This window comes from Oncorhynchus mykiss, chromosome 2 (assembly GCF_057628025.1).
Source record: "Oncorhynchus mykiss isolate SJ-2025 chromosome 2, ASM5762802v1, whole genome shotgun sequence".
Classification (NCBI taxonomy): Eukaryota; Metazoa; Chordata; class Actinopteri; order Salmoniformes; family Salmonidae; genus Oncorhynchus; species Oncorhynchus mykiss.
In genome coordinates, this window is record NC_143023.1 from 90,798,859 (window position 1) to 90,812,442 (window position 13,584).

General features: G+C 42.4%; 1 protein-coding gene across 1 annotated transcript in view; it reads left to right on the top strand.

Annotated features, from left to right (window-relative positions):
* si:dkey-106n21.1 (solute carrier family 23 member 2) overlaps positions 1-13,584 on the top strand; it is an 81,984-nt gene that overhangs the window by 27,690 nt on the left and 40,710 nt on the right. The window contains exon 5 of the mRNA XM_021576696.3: positions 2,566-2,737. Within this exon, the coding sequence (XP_021432371.1) occupies positions 2,566-2,737 (172 nt within the window). The remainder of the gene's footprint in view (positions 1-2,565; positions 2,738-13,584) is intronic.

Consider the following 13,584-nt stretch of genomic DNA (forward strand, 5'->3'; position numbering starts at 1 on the left):
ATGTTCAGCGAACTGAACATGTGTAAATATTTGTATGAACATAACAAGATTCAACAACTGAGACATAAACTGAACAAGTTCCACAGACATGTAACTGTCAGGAATGGAATAATGTGTCCCTGAACAAAGGGGGGGGGGGGGGGTCAAAATCAAAAGTAACAGTCAGTATCTGGTGTAGCCACCAGCTGCATTAAGTACTGCAGTGTATCTCCTCCTCATGGACTGCACCATATTGACCAGTTCTTGCTGTGAGATGTTACCCCTACTCTTCCACCAAGGCACCTGCACGTTCCCACACATTTCTTGGGGGAATGGCCCTAGCCCTCACCCTCCGATCCAACAGATCCCAGACGTGCTCAATGGGATTGAGATCTGGGCACTTCGCTGGCCATGGCAGAGCATTGACATTCCTGTCTTGCAGGAAATCACGCACAGAACGAGCAGTATGGCTGGTGGCATTGGCGGGCTGGAGGGTCATGTCAGGATGAGCCTGCAGCAAGGGTACCACATGAGGGAGGAGGATGTCTTCCCTGTAACGCACAGCATTGAGATTGTCTGCAATGACAACAAGCTCAGTCCGATGATGCTGTGACACACCACCCCAGACCATGACGGACCCTCCACCTCCAAATCGATCCTGCTCCAGATTACTGTACAGGCCTCGGTGTAACGCTCATTCCTTCGACGATCTACGCGACTCCGACCATCACCCGGGTGAGACAAAACCGCATCTTGTCATTGAAGAGCACTTTTTGCCAGTCCTGTCTGGTCCAGCGACGGTGGGTTGGTGCCCTTAGGCGACGTTGTTGCCGATGATGTCTGGAAAGGACCTGCATTACAACAGGCCTACAAGCCCTCAGTCCAGCCTCTCTCAGCCTTTTGCGGACAGTCTGAACACTGATAGAGGGATTGTGCGTTCCTGGTGTAAATCTGTCAGTTGCTGTTGCCATCCTGTACCTGTCCTGCAGGTGTGGTGTTTGGATGTACCGATCCTGTGCAGGTGTTGTTGCACATGGTTTGCCCGTGCAAGGACAATCAGCTGTCCATTCTGTCTCCCCGTAGCGCTGTCTTAGGCGTCTCACAGTACAGACATTGCAATTTATTGCCCTTTCACACAGATGAGCAGGGAACCTGGGCATCTTTCTTTTGGTGTTTTTCAGAGTCAGTAGAAAGGCCTCTTTAATATCCTAAGTTTTCATAACTCTGACCATAACTGTGACCTTCACGACTGTTCCACAGGTGCATGTTCATTAATTGTTTATGGTTCATTGAACAAGCATGGGAAACAGTGTTTAAACCCTTTTCAATGAAGATCTGTGAAGTTATTTGGATTTTTACGAATTATCTTTGAAAGACAGGGTCCTGAAAAAGGGACGTTGTTTTTTGGCTGAGTTTATTTCCATCTAGGTAATCCTTTTGGAAATATCTGTCTCCAGTTCTATGTAAAGTAAAGTTCCCGACAGCTTAATGCCATAATGTACAGTATAGTGAAGACAGGTTTAGGGCCTGGGCCTACCACAGTTTAAGAATGATTCCTGTCCAAAGCCATATGTTGAGTTTCCATGAGTTAGAGCTGAAGAGCCCAGGTGCAGGATTGGTCAGTATGGTATTATATCACTATAAGACTCGACAATCACCCAGATGAGTCTATCACAGCCCAGCAGTTATGTATCATAAACATAACCTAATTGCAACCTTATTTATTCAAGCTGGTTTGAACTAATACGTGTACCCTGTAGTAGTATACAGTAATGACACTGAATATGCACTGAGTAGACTAAACATTAGGAACACCTTCTTAGTATGGCGTTGCAGTTCTTGATACAAACCAGTGCGCCTGGAACTTACTAAAAGCACTTCAATATTTGTCTGGCCCATTCACCCTTTGAATGACACACATACACAATCCATGTCTCTATTGTCTAAAGGCTTAAAAATCCTTCTTTAACCTGTCTCCTCCCCTTCATCTACACTGATTGAAGTAGATTTAACAAGTGACATCAATAAGGGATCAAAGCTTTCACCTGGATTCACCTGGTCAGTCTTTCATGGAAAGAGCAGGTGTCCTTAATGTTTTTTGCACTCAGTGTATCTCAACTGTTGTAAGACCAAAATGGGTTGGTTGTATAGGGCTAAAACTACTGGACCAGGGATGCATCCAGTGGAAGAAATCAGGCAAATAGGCACCTACAGTAGCTACCCAACCAGCTACCTTACTAGCGACCCAACCAGCTACCTTACTAGCGACCCAACCACCTACCCATTTCAATTAAGCTTATCGTTACTAAACATAATTTCTTGGCTCCAGATATCAGGAATCATTCCGTGGCCATTGAGACGACATTGGGATAATATTGGGTATGTCGTGATCGAGTTAACTTGAGCTTCTTTGACAATCTGCATCTACACCTTTAGGTCAAAGGTTAACTAAACTCATCTAAAAAGCCCAGGGTAGTTGTACTCTTTTAATCTTAAAACGTATTTGCTACCAGGCAGACCACTGGTAGGTGAACCAGACCATTCCATAACCCATGCATGCTACTGGTTGCCTCTTTCTTTCCACAGGTTGCCAATCCTCCAGGGGGGTACCTTTAGCTTCATCACCCCCACTCTGGCCATACTTGCTCTGCCTAAGTGGCAGTGCCCTGCCCCCAGTGCAATGTCCCAGCAGCTTCAAAATGCCACTGGCTCCCTGCTAATGGACTCTGATGAGGTGTGGAAGTTACGCATGAGAGAGGTATGTTTGCGGTCTAGAACCAACAAGTGATATACAAAAAACTTCCTGAACTAATATCACATAGCAATATAAATCAAGACTAAATAAAATTGTATTTTTTTGTCGGGAGTAAGTGATATATTGCTAACACACTGTCTGAACTCATGTACATACCACTCTGTACACTAAATCAATTGTACTAAGTGTCGATAGCACCTTACATCCAGCATCCAGGTATAATGATTTGACTTATGACTTGTTAGAATATGTTACTTCTCTCCATGCATGAAATTGTCAACTGTCTCAAACTGAGGCTCCTGAGTTGTGCAGCAGTCTAAGGCACTTCATCTCAGTGCTAGAGGCATCACTACAGACCCTGGTTTGATTCCAGGCTGTATCACAACTTGGTGTGATTGGGAGTCCCATAGGGCGGCGCACAATTGCTCCAGCGTGGCTCAGTGTGGGCTTGGCTGGCGTGGCCCAGCGTGGGTTTGGCTGGGCCCAATTGGCCCAGCGTGAGTTTGGCTGGGGTAGGCCATCATTGTAAATAAGAATTTGTTCTTAACTGACTTGCCTAGTAAAATAAAATAGTTGGGTGCACTTTCATTAAATTGTGCACCTAGCAAAATATTGTTTGGCTTGCGATGTTTCTGAACTTTACAATGTCAGGAAAGAGGGTGCCTAGTCATTTGCATAACTGAATGCAGCCAACTGAAATGTGTGTTAATTAATTAATACAACCCCTCTGAATCAGAGCGGTGGGGGGGCTTCTTTAATCAACATAAGGGCTTCTTTAATCAACATAAGGGCTTCTTTAAACAACATAATCGGTGCCCGGGGAGCAGTTGTTGTTGGGGTTAACTGCCTTTTCTCAGGGCCAGAAAGGCAGATTTTTCCACCTTGGCTACATGGGATGGCAGAATTTGCTAAACAAATGCCCTCCGGATTGATACGAATCATCATGATATCAGACTTTGCAGTCAATAATTAATTGGGAAGATTTTGGGGTAAAGCCTTTAGAAATGTTCACTCAAACAGCACCCAATGTAAAAAAACAAACAATTATTATTAAGTAACTGGTTCCACAGGCTTTTTTTTTGTTTACTCGACTTTTTGGTCCTAGTGTTGCCTAAAAAAAATGTCCTAAATTTAGCTCCAACTTGAGAAAACATAGGCAGAAAAATCTGTCGACTTAAAATTATGTTTGCTCAAATTGTCTCATATGTTCATTTAACTCAAATTATTATCTGAGCATCTTACCTAAAAAAAAGGCTGCAGAAGTAGCACACAGAAGTAGCACACAGTGCTATTAATAACAACATTTTCAATTTACATGATTACATTGTGCATGTTCATTTATAAAGTAATTCATGTTCAACATGATTATTTTATTTAGCATTGTGATTAAGGAGTACAATTTAAACAGAGTAATATGCCCCACCAACATTAGACAACCATAACTAAACAACGAAAATAGCTGAAATAGGTAGTGTAAATCAAATCAATGATGAGAGAATAGTCAGATTAACTGATGATTGACACAGACATGGTGGTGTAGCTGGAGGTTTGAAGTTCAAATCCCAGGTGAAGACATGATGCATAATAGTTAAGTGTGTAAATGAACATGCACAATGTAATCCTGTACGTTAACGTGTGTCAAATATGTACGTTGAAAACATTATATGTTAAAAGCATTGTGTGTTTAACTAATTCCACAGCCTTTTGTAGGTAAAATTCACAAATTATAATTTCTAGTTGAATGAGCATATGAGACAGATTGAGCAAACAAATCATTTTAAATTGACTGAATATTTTGCCTACGTTTTCTCAAGTTGGAGCTAAATTTGTGCCAACAATGGTAATACTTGGACCGAAAAGTTAAGTGATCAAAACAAGGCTGTGGAACCAGTTACTTAATAATAATTCGTTGAAACTATATATATTATTTTACAGTGTATGACGACTGAATTGCGCATGGCAAAGATTTAACGAATACTTCAGACCAACATTTTTGAATACCTGGTTTGCATACCCATTGTTGCCTTAGTTAGCGTTTACTGGTAGATATCATAATTGAAACGTCTTTCCTACCCTACCGCTACCGATGTCGTTTAATTCTGTGAGCTGCTCCATGCCACAACCAGTTGAGAGCTGCAGGCTCTTGTTGTCTGATATTCCGGTGAAACTAGCTATGTGTGCCTGGTGCATGTGAATATAGTTCATCGTGCTTTGCGATTGTGTAGGCTACTTTGTACATTATTTCTCTATTGAATTACATAATTGATACGGGGTATACTTCCGCTATACTACTTGTATACGCATCAGTGGAGATTAAGAATATGAGTATGAGTATTTGCAATGCCCAATGACATTTTTGGGGGTATACTGTACATCTTAATATCCCTGCGTATATCCCCCACTGCAACTCTGTATGTACTGTGTCTATATCCAATAGTGAGTGCTAAAAAGCTAACCAACTGTCTGAAATTACTCACATCCAAGAAACCCAGGACTCTAAATCAAACTGTCTTTTCTTTCACTAAGTTTCTGTTGTTTACATGCTTACACTTCTGACTGTAAGACTTTAAAAATTCAATATGTATCCTCAGCTGCAACTTGTCACAGAGCACTTCAAATATTTTAGCCCCCATCAGGTATGAGTCACTGCCTCTTATATAAGCCTTAAAAGTAATTAGAAACTACACCTAGTCCTCAAGGGAGGCCCTTACAAATATACTTGACATTGACGATTTTAGGGCTTAGGTAAGATTAATTACCTTAAATAGTTTGCAATTCATTGCATGTGTGCTGTGTGTTCACTGCTTCACCCAAACTATTTGATTGAAAACATTGGTAGTTTAGCGAAGACAAGTCTGGACAGTAATTCCACCCAATACATCTTTTACACATTGACAAGACAGGTTTTATGTGTTTTTTTTTTGTTGTACAATTCACAACACACCCTAAAACATTCAACCTAAAACGTTCACCCTAAAACATGTTGATAGATGTTTATAGTGAATGTTGATGGATGTTCATAGGGAATATTGATTGATTTTAATAGGTGTAACAGATGTGATCGTACAATGCCCAGCCAGCAGCCCCAGTTGCTTGGTATTTATTCTGACAATAGAAGCACATTACAGTGCATTTGGGATGTATTCGGACCCCTTGACTATTTCAACATTTCATTACGTTATAGCGTTATACTGAAATGTATTAAATTGTTTTTTTTTCTTCATCAATCTACTCACAATGCCCCATAATGACAAAGCAAAAATATTTTTGGGACATTTTTCAAATATATAAATATATTTATAAAATTAAATATCACAAGTATTCAGACCCTTTACTCAGTACACCGTGAAGCACCTTTGGCAGCGATTACAGCCTTGAGTCTTGGGTAGAAGCTACAAGCTTGGCACACCTGTATTTGGGGAGTTTCTCCCATTCTTCTCTGCAGATCCTCTCAAGCTCTATCAGGATGGATGGGGAGCAAGGCTGCACAGCCATTTTCATGTCTCTCCAGATATGTTTGATTGTGTTCAAGTCTGGGCTCTGGCTGGACCACTCAAGGACATTCAGAAACTTGTCCTGAAGCCACTCCTGTGTTGCCTTGGCTGTGTGCTTAGGGTTGTTGTCCTGTTGGATGGTGAACCTTCGCCCCAGTCTGATGTCCTGAGCGCTCTGGAGCAGGTTTTCATCAAGGATCTCTCTTTTTTCATCAAGGATCTCTCTCCTCTGTTCATCTTTCCCTCGATTCTGACTAGTCTCCCAGTCCCTGCCACTGAAAAACATTCCCACAGCATGATGCTTCCACCACCGCGCTTCACCGTAGGGATAGTGCCAGGTTTCCTCCAGATGGGATGCTTAGCATTCATGCCAAAGAGTTCAATGTTGGTTTCATCAGATCAGAGATTCTTGTTTCTCATGGTCTGAGAGTCCTTTAGGTGGAAATGATCGGGAGTCTCATAGGGCGGTGCACAATTGGCCCAGCATCATCCGGGTTAGGGGAGGGTTTGGACAGGGAGCTTTACTTGGCTCATGGCGCTGTAGCGACTCCTTGGGGCGGGCCAGGCGCCTGCAGGCTGACCACGGTCGTCAGTTGAAAGGTGTTTCCTTTGACACATTTGTGCGGCTGGCATCTGGGTTAAGTGTTAAGAAGCGTGGCTTGGCGGGTCATGTTTCGGAGCACTCATGACTCGACCTTTGCCTCCCGAGCCTGTTGGGGATTTGCAGCGATGAGACAAGATCAAAATTAGGGAGAATGTGTACTTACGGACCTTTTTTGATACCCTTCCCCAGATCTGTGCCTCGACACAATCCTGTCTCAGAGCTCTACGGACAATTCCTTTGACCTCTGGGCTTGTTTTTTTCTCTGACATGCACTGTCAATCATGGGACCTTATATAGACAGGTGTGTGGATTTCCAAATCATGTCCAATCAATTTAATTTACCGCAGGTGGACTCAAGGATGATCAATGGGAACAGGATGCACCTGAGGTCAATTTCGAGGCTCATAGCAAAGGGTCTGAATACTTATGTAAATAAGGTATCTCTTTTTTTTAAATACATATGCAAACATTTCTAAAAACCTGTTTTCGCTTTTTCATTATGGGATATAGTGTGTAGATTGTAGAGTTAAAAAAAAACATTTTAGAATAAGGCTGTGACTTAAAATGTGGAAAAATTCAAGGGGTCTGAATACTTTCTGAATGCAGTGTAGATGTGCAGGACAACAGGATGTTGATGGCTGTAGATTTGTGATTCGTCGCATCCATGTCAATATCAGACTAGGTATTTTGTAATCAAATGTCATAACAATGACAAAACATTTAAAAATACAATAAATGTAAACACCTGACGATAGACACCAGGAGGCACATTAGACAACAGTATGTTGATGGTTGTAGATTCATGATTAGTCTGTTAGCATGGAAATAACTGTGCATTAGCAGGGAGATTTGGTATTTGGTATTTTGGTATTTTATTAGGATCCCCATTAGCTGTTGCAATAGCAGCTGCTTCTCTTCCTGGGGTTCACACAATACATGAAATATAATACAGAATGACATAATACAGAACATCAATAGTCAAGAACAGCTCAAGGACAGAACTACTTCCATTTTCTTTAAAGGTACACGTAGCCTACATACAGTGCCTTGCGAAAGTATTCGGCCCCCTTGAACTTTGCGACCTTTTGCCACATTTCAGGCTTCAAACATAAAGATATAAAACTGTATTTTTTTGTGAAGAATCAACAACAAGTGGGACACAATCATGAAGTGGAACGACATTTATTGGATATTTCGAAATTTTTTAACAAATCAAAAACTGAAAAATTGGGCGTGCAAAATTATTCAGCCCCTTTACTTTCAGTGCAGCAAACTCTCTCCAGAAGTTCAGTGAGGATCTCTGAATGATCCAATGTTGACCTAAATGACTAATGATGATAAATATAATCCACCTGTGTGTAATCAAGTCTCCGTATAAATGCACCTGCACTGTGATAGTCTCAGAGGTCCGTTAAAAGCGCAGAGAGCATCATGAAGAACAAGGAACACACCAGGCAGGTCCGAGATACTGTTGTGAAGAAGTTTAAAGCCGGATTTGGATACAAAAAGATTTCCCAAGCTTTAAACATCCCAAGGAGCACTGTGCAAGCGATAATATTGAAATGGAAGGAGTATCAGACCACTGAAAATCTACCAAGACCTGGCCGTCCCTCTAAACTTTCAGCTCATACAAGGAGAAGACTGATCAGAGATGCAGCCAAGAGGCCCATGATCACTCTGGATGAACTGCAGAGATCTACAGCTGAGGTGGGAGACTCTGTCCATAGGACAACAATCAGTATATTGCACAAATCTGGCCTTTATGGAAGAGTGGCAAGAAGAAAGCCATTTCTTAAAGATATCCATAAAAAGTGTCGTTTAACGTTTGCCACAAGCCACCTGGGAGACACACCAAACATGTGGAAGAAGGTGCTCTGGTCAGAATCCAATCGAGAATCTGTGGAAAGAACTGAAAACTGCTGTTCACAAATGCTCTCCATCCAACCTCACTGAGCTCGAGCTGTTTTGCAAGGAGGAATGGGAAAAAATTTCAGTCTCTCGATGTGCAAAACTGATAGAGACATACCCCAAGCGACTTACAGCTGTAATCGCAGCAAAAGGTGGCGCTACAAAGTATTAAGCGAGGTCCCAGTTGTCTACCAGTAAAGGCCGCTTTACCACTCCTGGGTAGCGGAATTACTTTAGCTTCCCTCCAGGCCTGAGGACAAAGACTTTCCTCTAGGCTCAGATTAAAAATATGACAGATAGGAGTGGCTATAATCAGCTACCATCCTCAGTAGCTTTCCATTTAAGTCGTCAATGCGAGGTTTGTCACTATTGATCGATAACAATAATTTTTACCACTCTCCCACACTAACTTGACACAATTCAAACTTGCAATGCTTTTCTTTCATTATTTGTTTTTTTACTCATGAATACAATTGCTTACTGTTCGTTGTGGGCATTTCCTGCCTAAGTTTGCCCACTTTGCCAATGAAATAATCATAAAATAAATGGCAACATCAAATAGTTTTGTGATGAATAAGCCATCTGATTCGATGAAAGATGGAGTTGAATTTGACAAATATGAAATAATGTGAACATTACAATTAGAGCGTGCTAGCTAACTTGCTCTTACAGCAATTACATACAAAAGCACATCCCAGGATGCCCCCAATACAGTGGCAAGCCGTCATTCAGAGCTCCACCTGTTTAGCTAAAGAAAAATAAATAAATGAGTCACATATCAGTTTGCGAACACTGTAAAAACAAATTAATTGAGTGAATAAAGCCTCATACAACCATGGTCTCTTTCTTGCTATATTGAGTAAGGCAGCTCCAAAGTGCAGGTGTTCAAGCCTATCTCAGTGCTTTCTGTGGTGGAGGGGCATCCAGCAGAAAATACAGAGTGTATATATTGGTAATCTTCACTAGTTGCGCTGTGATTGGCGCAGTGTACTGTCACTCATGGGGACACTACGTCACTGCAGAATCTACAGGGCGAGCTAGGCAGTTCAAGCCCCCTTGGATGCTGCAATAGATGTAAATTAGAAGTGCCCATCCAAGAAGGCTCAAGGTCATTGGCCACAGATAAAATTGTCAAATCACGTTATATCTACCATAGCTTTGATTGGACTGATCTTGTCAACATCATATTTTCAAACCTTAGCTAGCAAGCTAGACAAGCAGTTATCATCATGAATCATGTTGACAAATCTACTGGCAAATCCTTTTCAATCCTTGTCATATGAAAATAAATTCTAGATTAAATGTATCGGTGCTCATCGGAAATAACAAATTCAACAGTGATTGGTTTTTGAAGGAAACAGTGGCTAACTGCAAGCATTGCAAAGCAATCACTATTTTGCGTCCCATGCCTGCTATTCAGTGGAGCGGGAGTGTGTTCCAAGTTTGGGTTAAAGGATTTAAAACATCTATCTGAAAGGATATTTTTTCCATTCTTAAAAGGATAAACATTCACACACAACACCATGCGCCAGAAAAGGTTGAATACGGTGGCCATGCTGTCAATCCAGCATGACTTCTGCCACGTTCAAGACAACTGGAAAATTGGAACTGGAAAATCTCAGACTTCAGTGAGTCCAAGTCAACTGGGAAAAAATTAGCTCTGACTGGGAAAATACGTTTTGGATGGTCATCCAGAATTCCAAGTCGGGAACTCAAGCCTCATTCTAGACCTCTGACCTGAAGATCACTGATGTCATGATTCAACCTAGTTTTTTTCCAAGGTCCCAGTTGTCTTGAAAGCACCATAAATCCAGAGGATGCCAAACTTTGATGACAAAGTTTGATGACAAAATTTGCCCACAAAAAGAACCGCCGCTCCACCTTCCTATTTGAGTAAGCACAGCACAACAACGAGTCCAGAAATGTCTTGTATGCTGCAACATATACACTGCTCAAAAAAATAAATGGAACACTTAAACAACACAATGTAACTCACAGTCAATCACACTTCTGTGAAATCAAACTGTCCACTTAGGAAGCAACACTGATTGACAATAAATGTCACATGCTGTTGTGCAAATGGAATAGACAACAGGTGGAAATTATAGGCAATTAGCAAGACACCCCCAATAAAGGAGTGGTTCTGCAGGTGGTAACCACAGACCACTTCTCAGTTCCTATGCTTCCTGGCTGATGTTTTAGCAGGACCGCTACCTCTGCCTTTGTGCAAGGAGGAGCAGGAGGAGCACTGCCAGAGCCCTGCCAAATGACCTCCAGCAGGCCACAAATGTGCATGTGTCTGCTCAAATGGTCAGAAACAGACTCCATGAGGGTGGTATGAGGGCCCGACATCCACAGGTGGGGGTTGTGCTTACAGCCCAACACCGTGCAGGACGTTTGGCATTTGCTAGAGAACACCAAGATTGGCAAATTCGCCACTGGCGCCCTGTGCTCTTCACAGATGAAAGCAGGTTCACACTGAGCACATGACAGAGTCTGGAGACGCCGTGGAGAACGTTCTGCTGCCTGCAACATCCTCCAGCATGACCGGTTTGGCGGTGGGTCAGTCATGGTGTGGGGTGGCATTTCTTTGGGGGGCCGCACAGCCCTCCATGTGCTCTCCAGAGGTAGCCTGACTGTCATTAGGTACAGAGATGAGATCCTCAGACCCCTTGTGAGACCATATGCTGGTGCGGTTGGCCCTGGGTTCCTCCTAATGCAAGACAATGCTAGACCTCATGTGACTGGAGTGTGTCAGCAGTTCCTGCAAGAGGAAGGCATTGATGCTATGGACTGGCCCGCCCGTTCCCCAGACCTGAATCCAATTGAGCACATCTGGGACATCATGTCTCGCTCCATCCACCAACGCCACATTGCACCACAGACTGTCCAGGAGTTGGCGGATGCTTTAGTCCAGGTCTGGGAGGAGATCCCTCAGGAGACGATCCGCCACCTCATCAGGAGCATGCCCAGGCGTTGTAGGGAGGTCATACAGGCACGTGGAGGCCACACACCCTAGTGGTTAGAGCATTGGGCCATTAACCGAAAGGTTGCTGGATTGAATCCACGAGCTGACAAGGTAAAAATCTGTTGCTCTGCCCCTGAACAAGGCAGTTAACCCACTGTTCCCCCAGTAGGCTGTCATTGTAAATAAGAATTTGTTCTTAACTCACTTGCCTAGTTAAAATAAAATAAAATAAATACACCTAGTCACTACAAAGATACAGGCGTCCTTCCTATCTCAGTTGTCTGAGATACTGACTTGCCTAGTTAAATATAGCTTAAATTATTAGTATAATTTTTAAATTTAAAAAGTGCTGAACAAATAGTTATATTGACTGGTGGCATTGTCATGCTGGAGGGTCATGTCAGGATGAGCCTGCAGGAAGGGTACCACATGAGGGAGGAGGATGTCTATTGCCTGCAATGACAACAATCTCAGTCCAATGATGCTGTGACACACCACCCCAGACCATGACGGACCCTCCACCTCCAAATCGATCCCGCTCCAGAGTACAGGCTTCGGTATAATGCTCATTCCTTTGACGATAAATGCGAATCCGACCATCACCCCTGGTGAGACAAAACCGCAACTTGTCAGTGAAGAGGACTTTGCCAGTCCTGTCTGGTCCAGCGACGGTGGTTTTGTACCCATAGGCGACGTTGTTGCCTACAAGCCCTCAGTCCAGCCTCTCTCAGCCTTTTGCGGACAGTCTGAGCACTGATGGAGGGCAGTTGTTGTTGCCATCCTGTACCTGTCCCGCAGGGGTGATGTTTGGATGTACCGATCCTATGCAGGTGTTGTTACACGTGGTGTGCCACTGCGAGGACGATCAGCTGTCCTTCTTGTCTCCCTGTAGCGCTGTCTTAGGTGTCTCACAGTATGGACATTGCCATTTATTGCCCTGGCCACATTTGCAGTCCTCATGCCTCCTTGCAGCACGCCTAAGGCACGTTCACACAGATGAGCAGGGACCCTGGGCATCTTTCTTTTGGTGTTTTTCAGAGTCAGTAGAAAGGCCACTTTAGTGTCCTAAGTTTTCATAACTGTGACCTTAAATGCCTACCGTCTGTAAGCTGTTATTATCTTAACCACCGTTCCACAGGTGCTTGTTCATTAATTGTTTATGGTTCATTGAACAGGCATGGGAAACAGTGTTTAAATCCTTTACAGTGAAGTTATTTTGATTTTACGAATTATCTTTGAAAGACAGGGTCCTGAAAAAAGAACGTTTCTTTTTTTTGTTGAGTTTAGATCGATGAGGACAAAAAACTGTTTAATCAATATTAGAATAAGGCTGTAACCTAACAACATGTGGAAAAAGTCAAGGGGTCTGAATAATTTCCGAAGCCTTCAGAAAGTATTCATACAGTAGCCCTTGACTTATTCCACATTTTGTTGTGTTACAGCCTGAATTCAAAATGGATTGAAAAAATATATAATTCTCACTCATCTACACACAATACCCCATAATGACAAAGTGAAAACACGTTTTTAGAAATGTTTGAACATTTCTAGATAATTGAATGAATAAATAGCTAATTGACATAATTCTTAAGACCCCTGAGTGAATACTTTATAGAAGCACCTTCGGTGTTGATTTCTGCTGTTAGTCTTTTGGAGCATTATTTCTTATCCTTCAAGCTCTATCAAGTTGATTGTTGACCATTTCTAGACAGCCATTTTCAAGTTTTGCCAATACCTAATTAAGTCAAAACTGTAATTAGGCCACTCAGGAACATTCAAATCAAATAAAAGCAAATAAAATCCAACTTTATTTGTCACAATGCGCCGACTACAACAAGTGTAAACCTTACCGTGAAATGCTTACTTACAAGCCCTT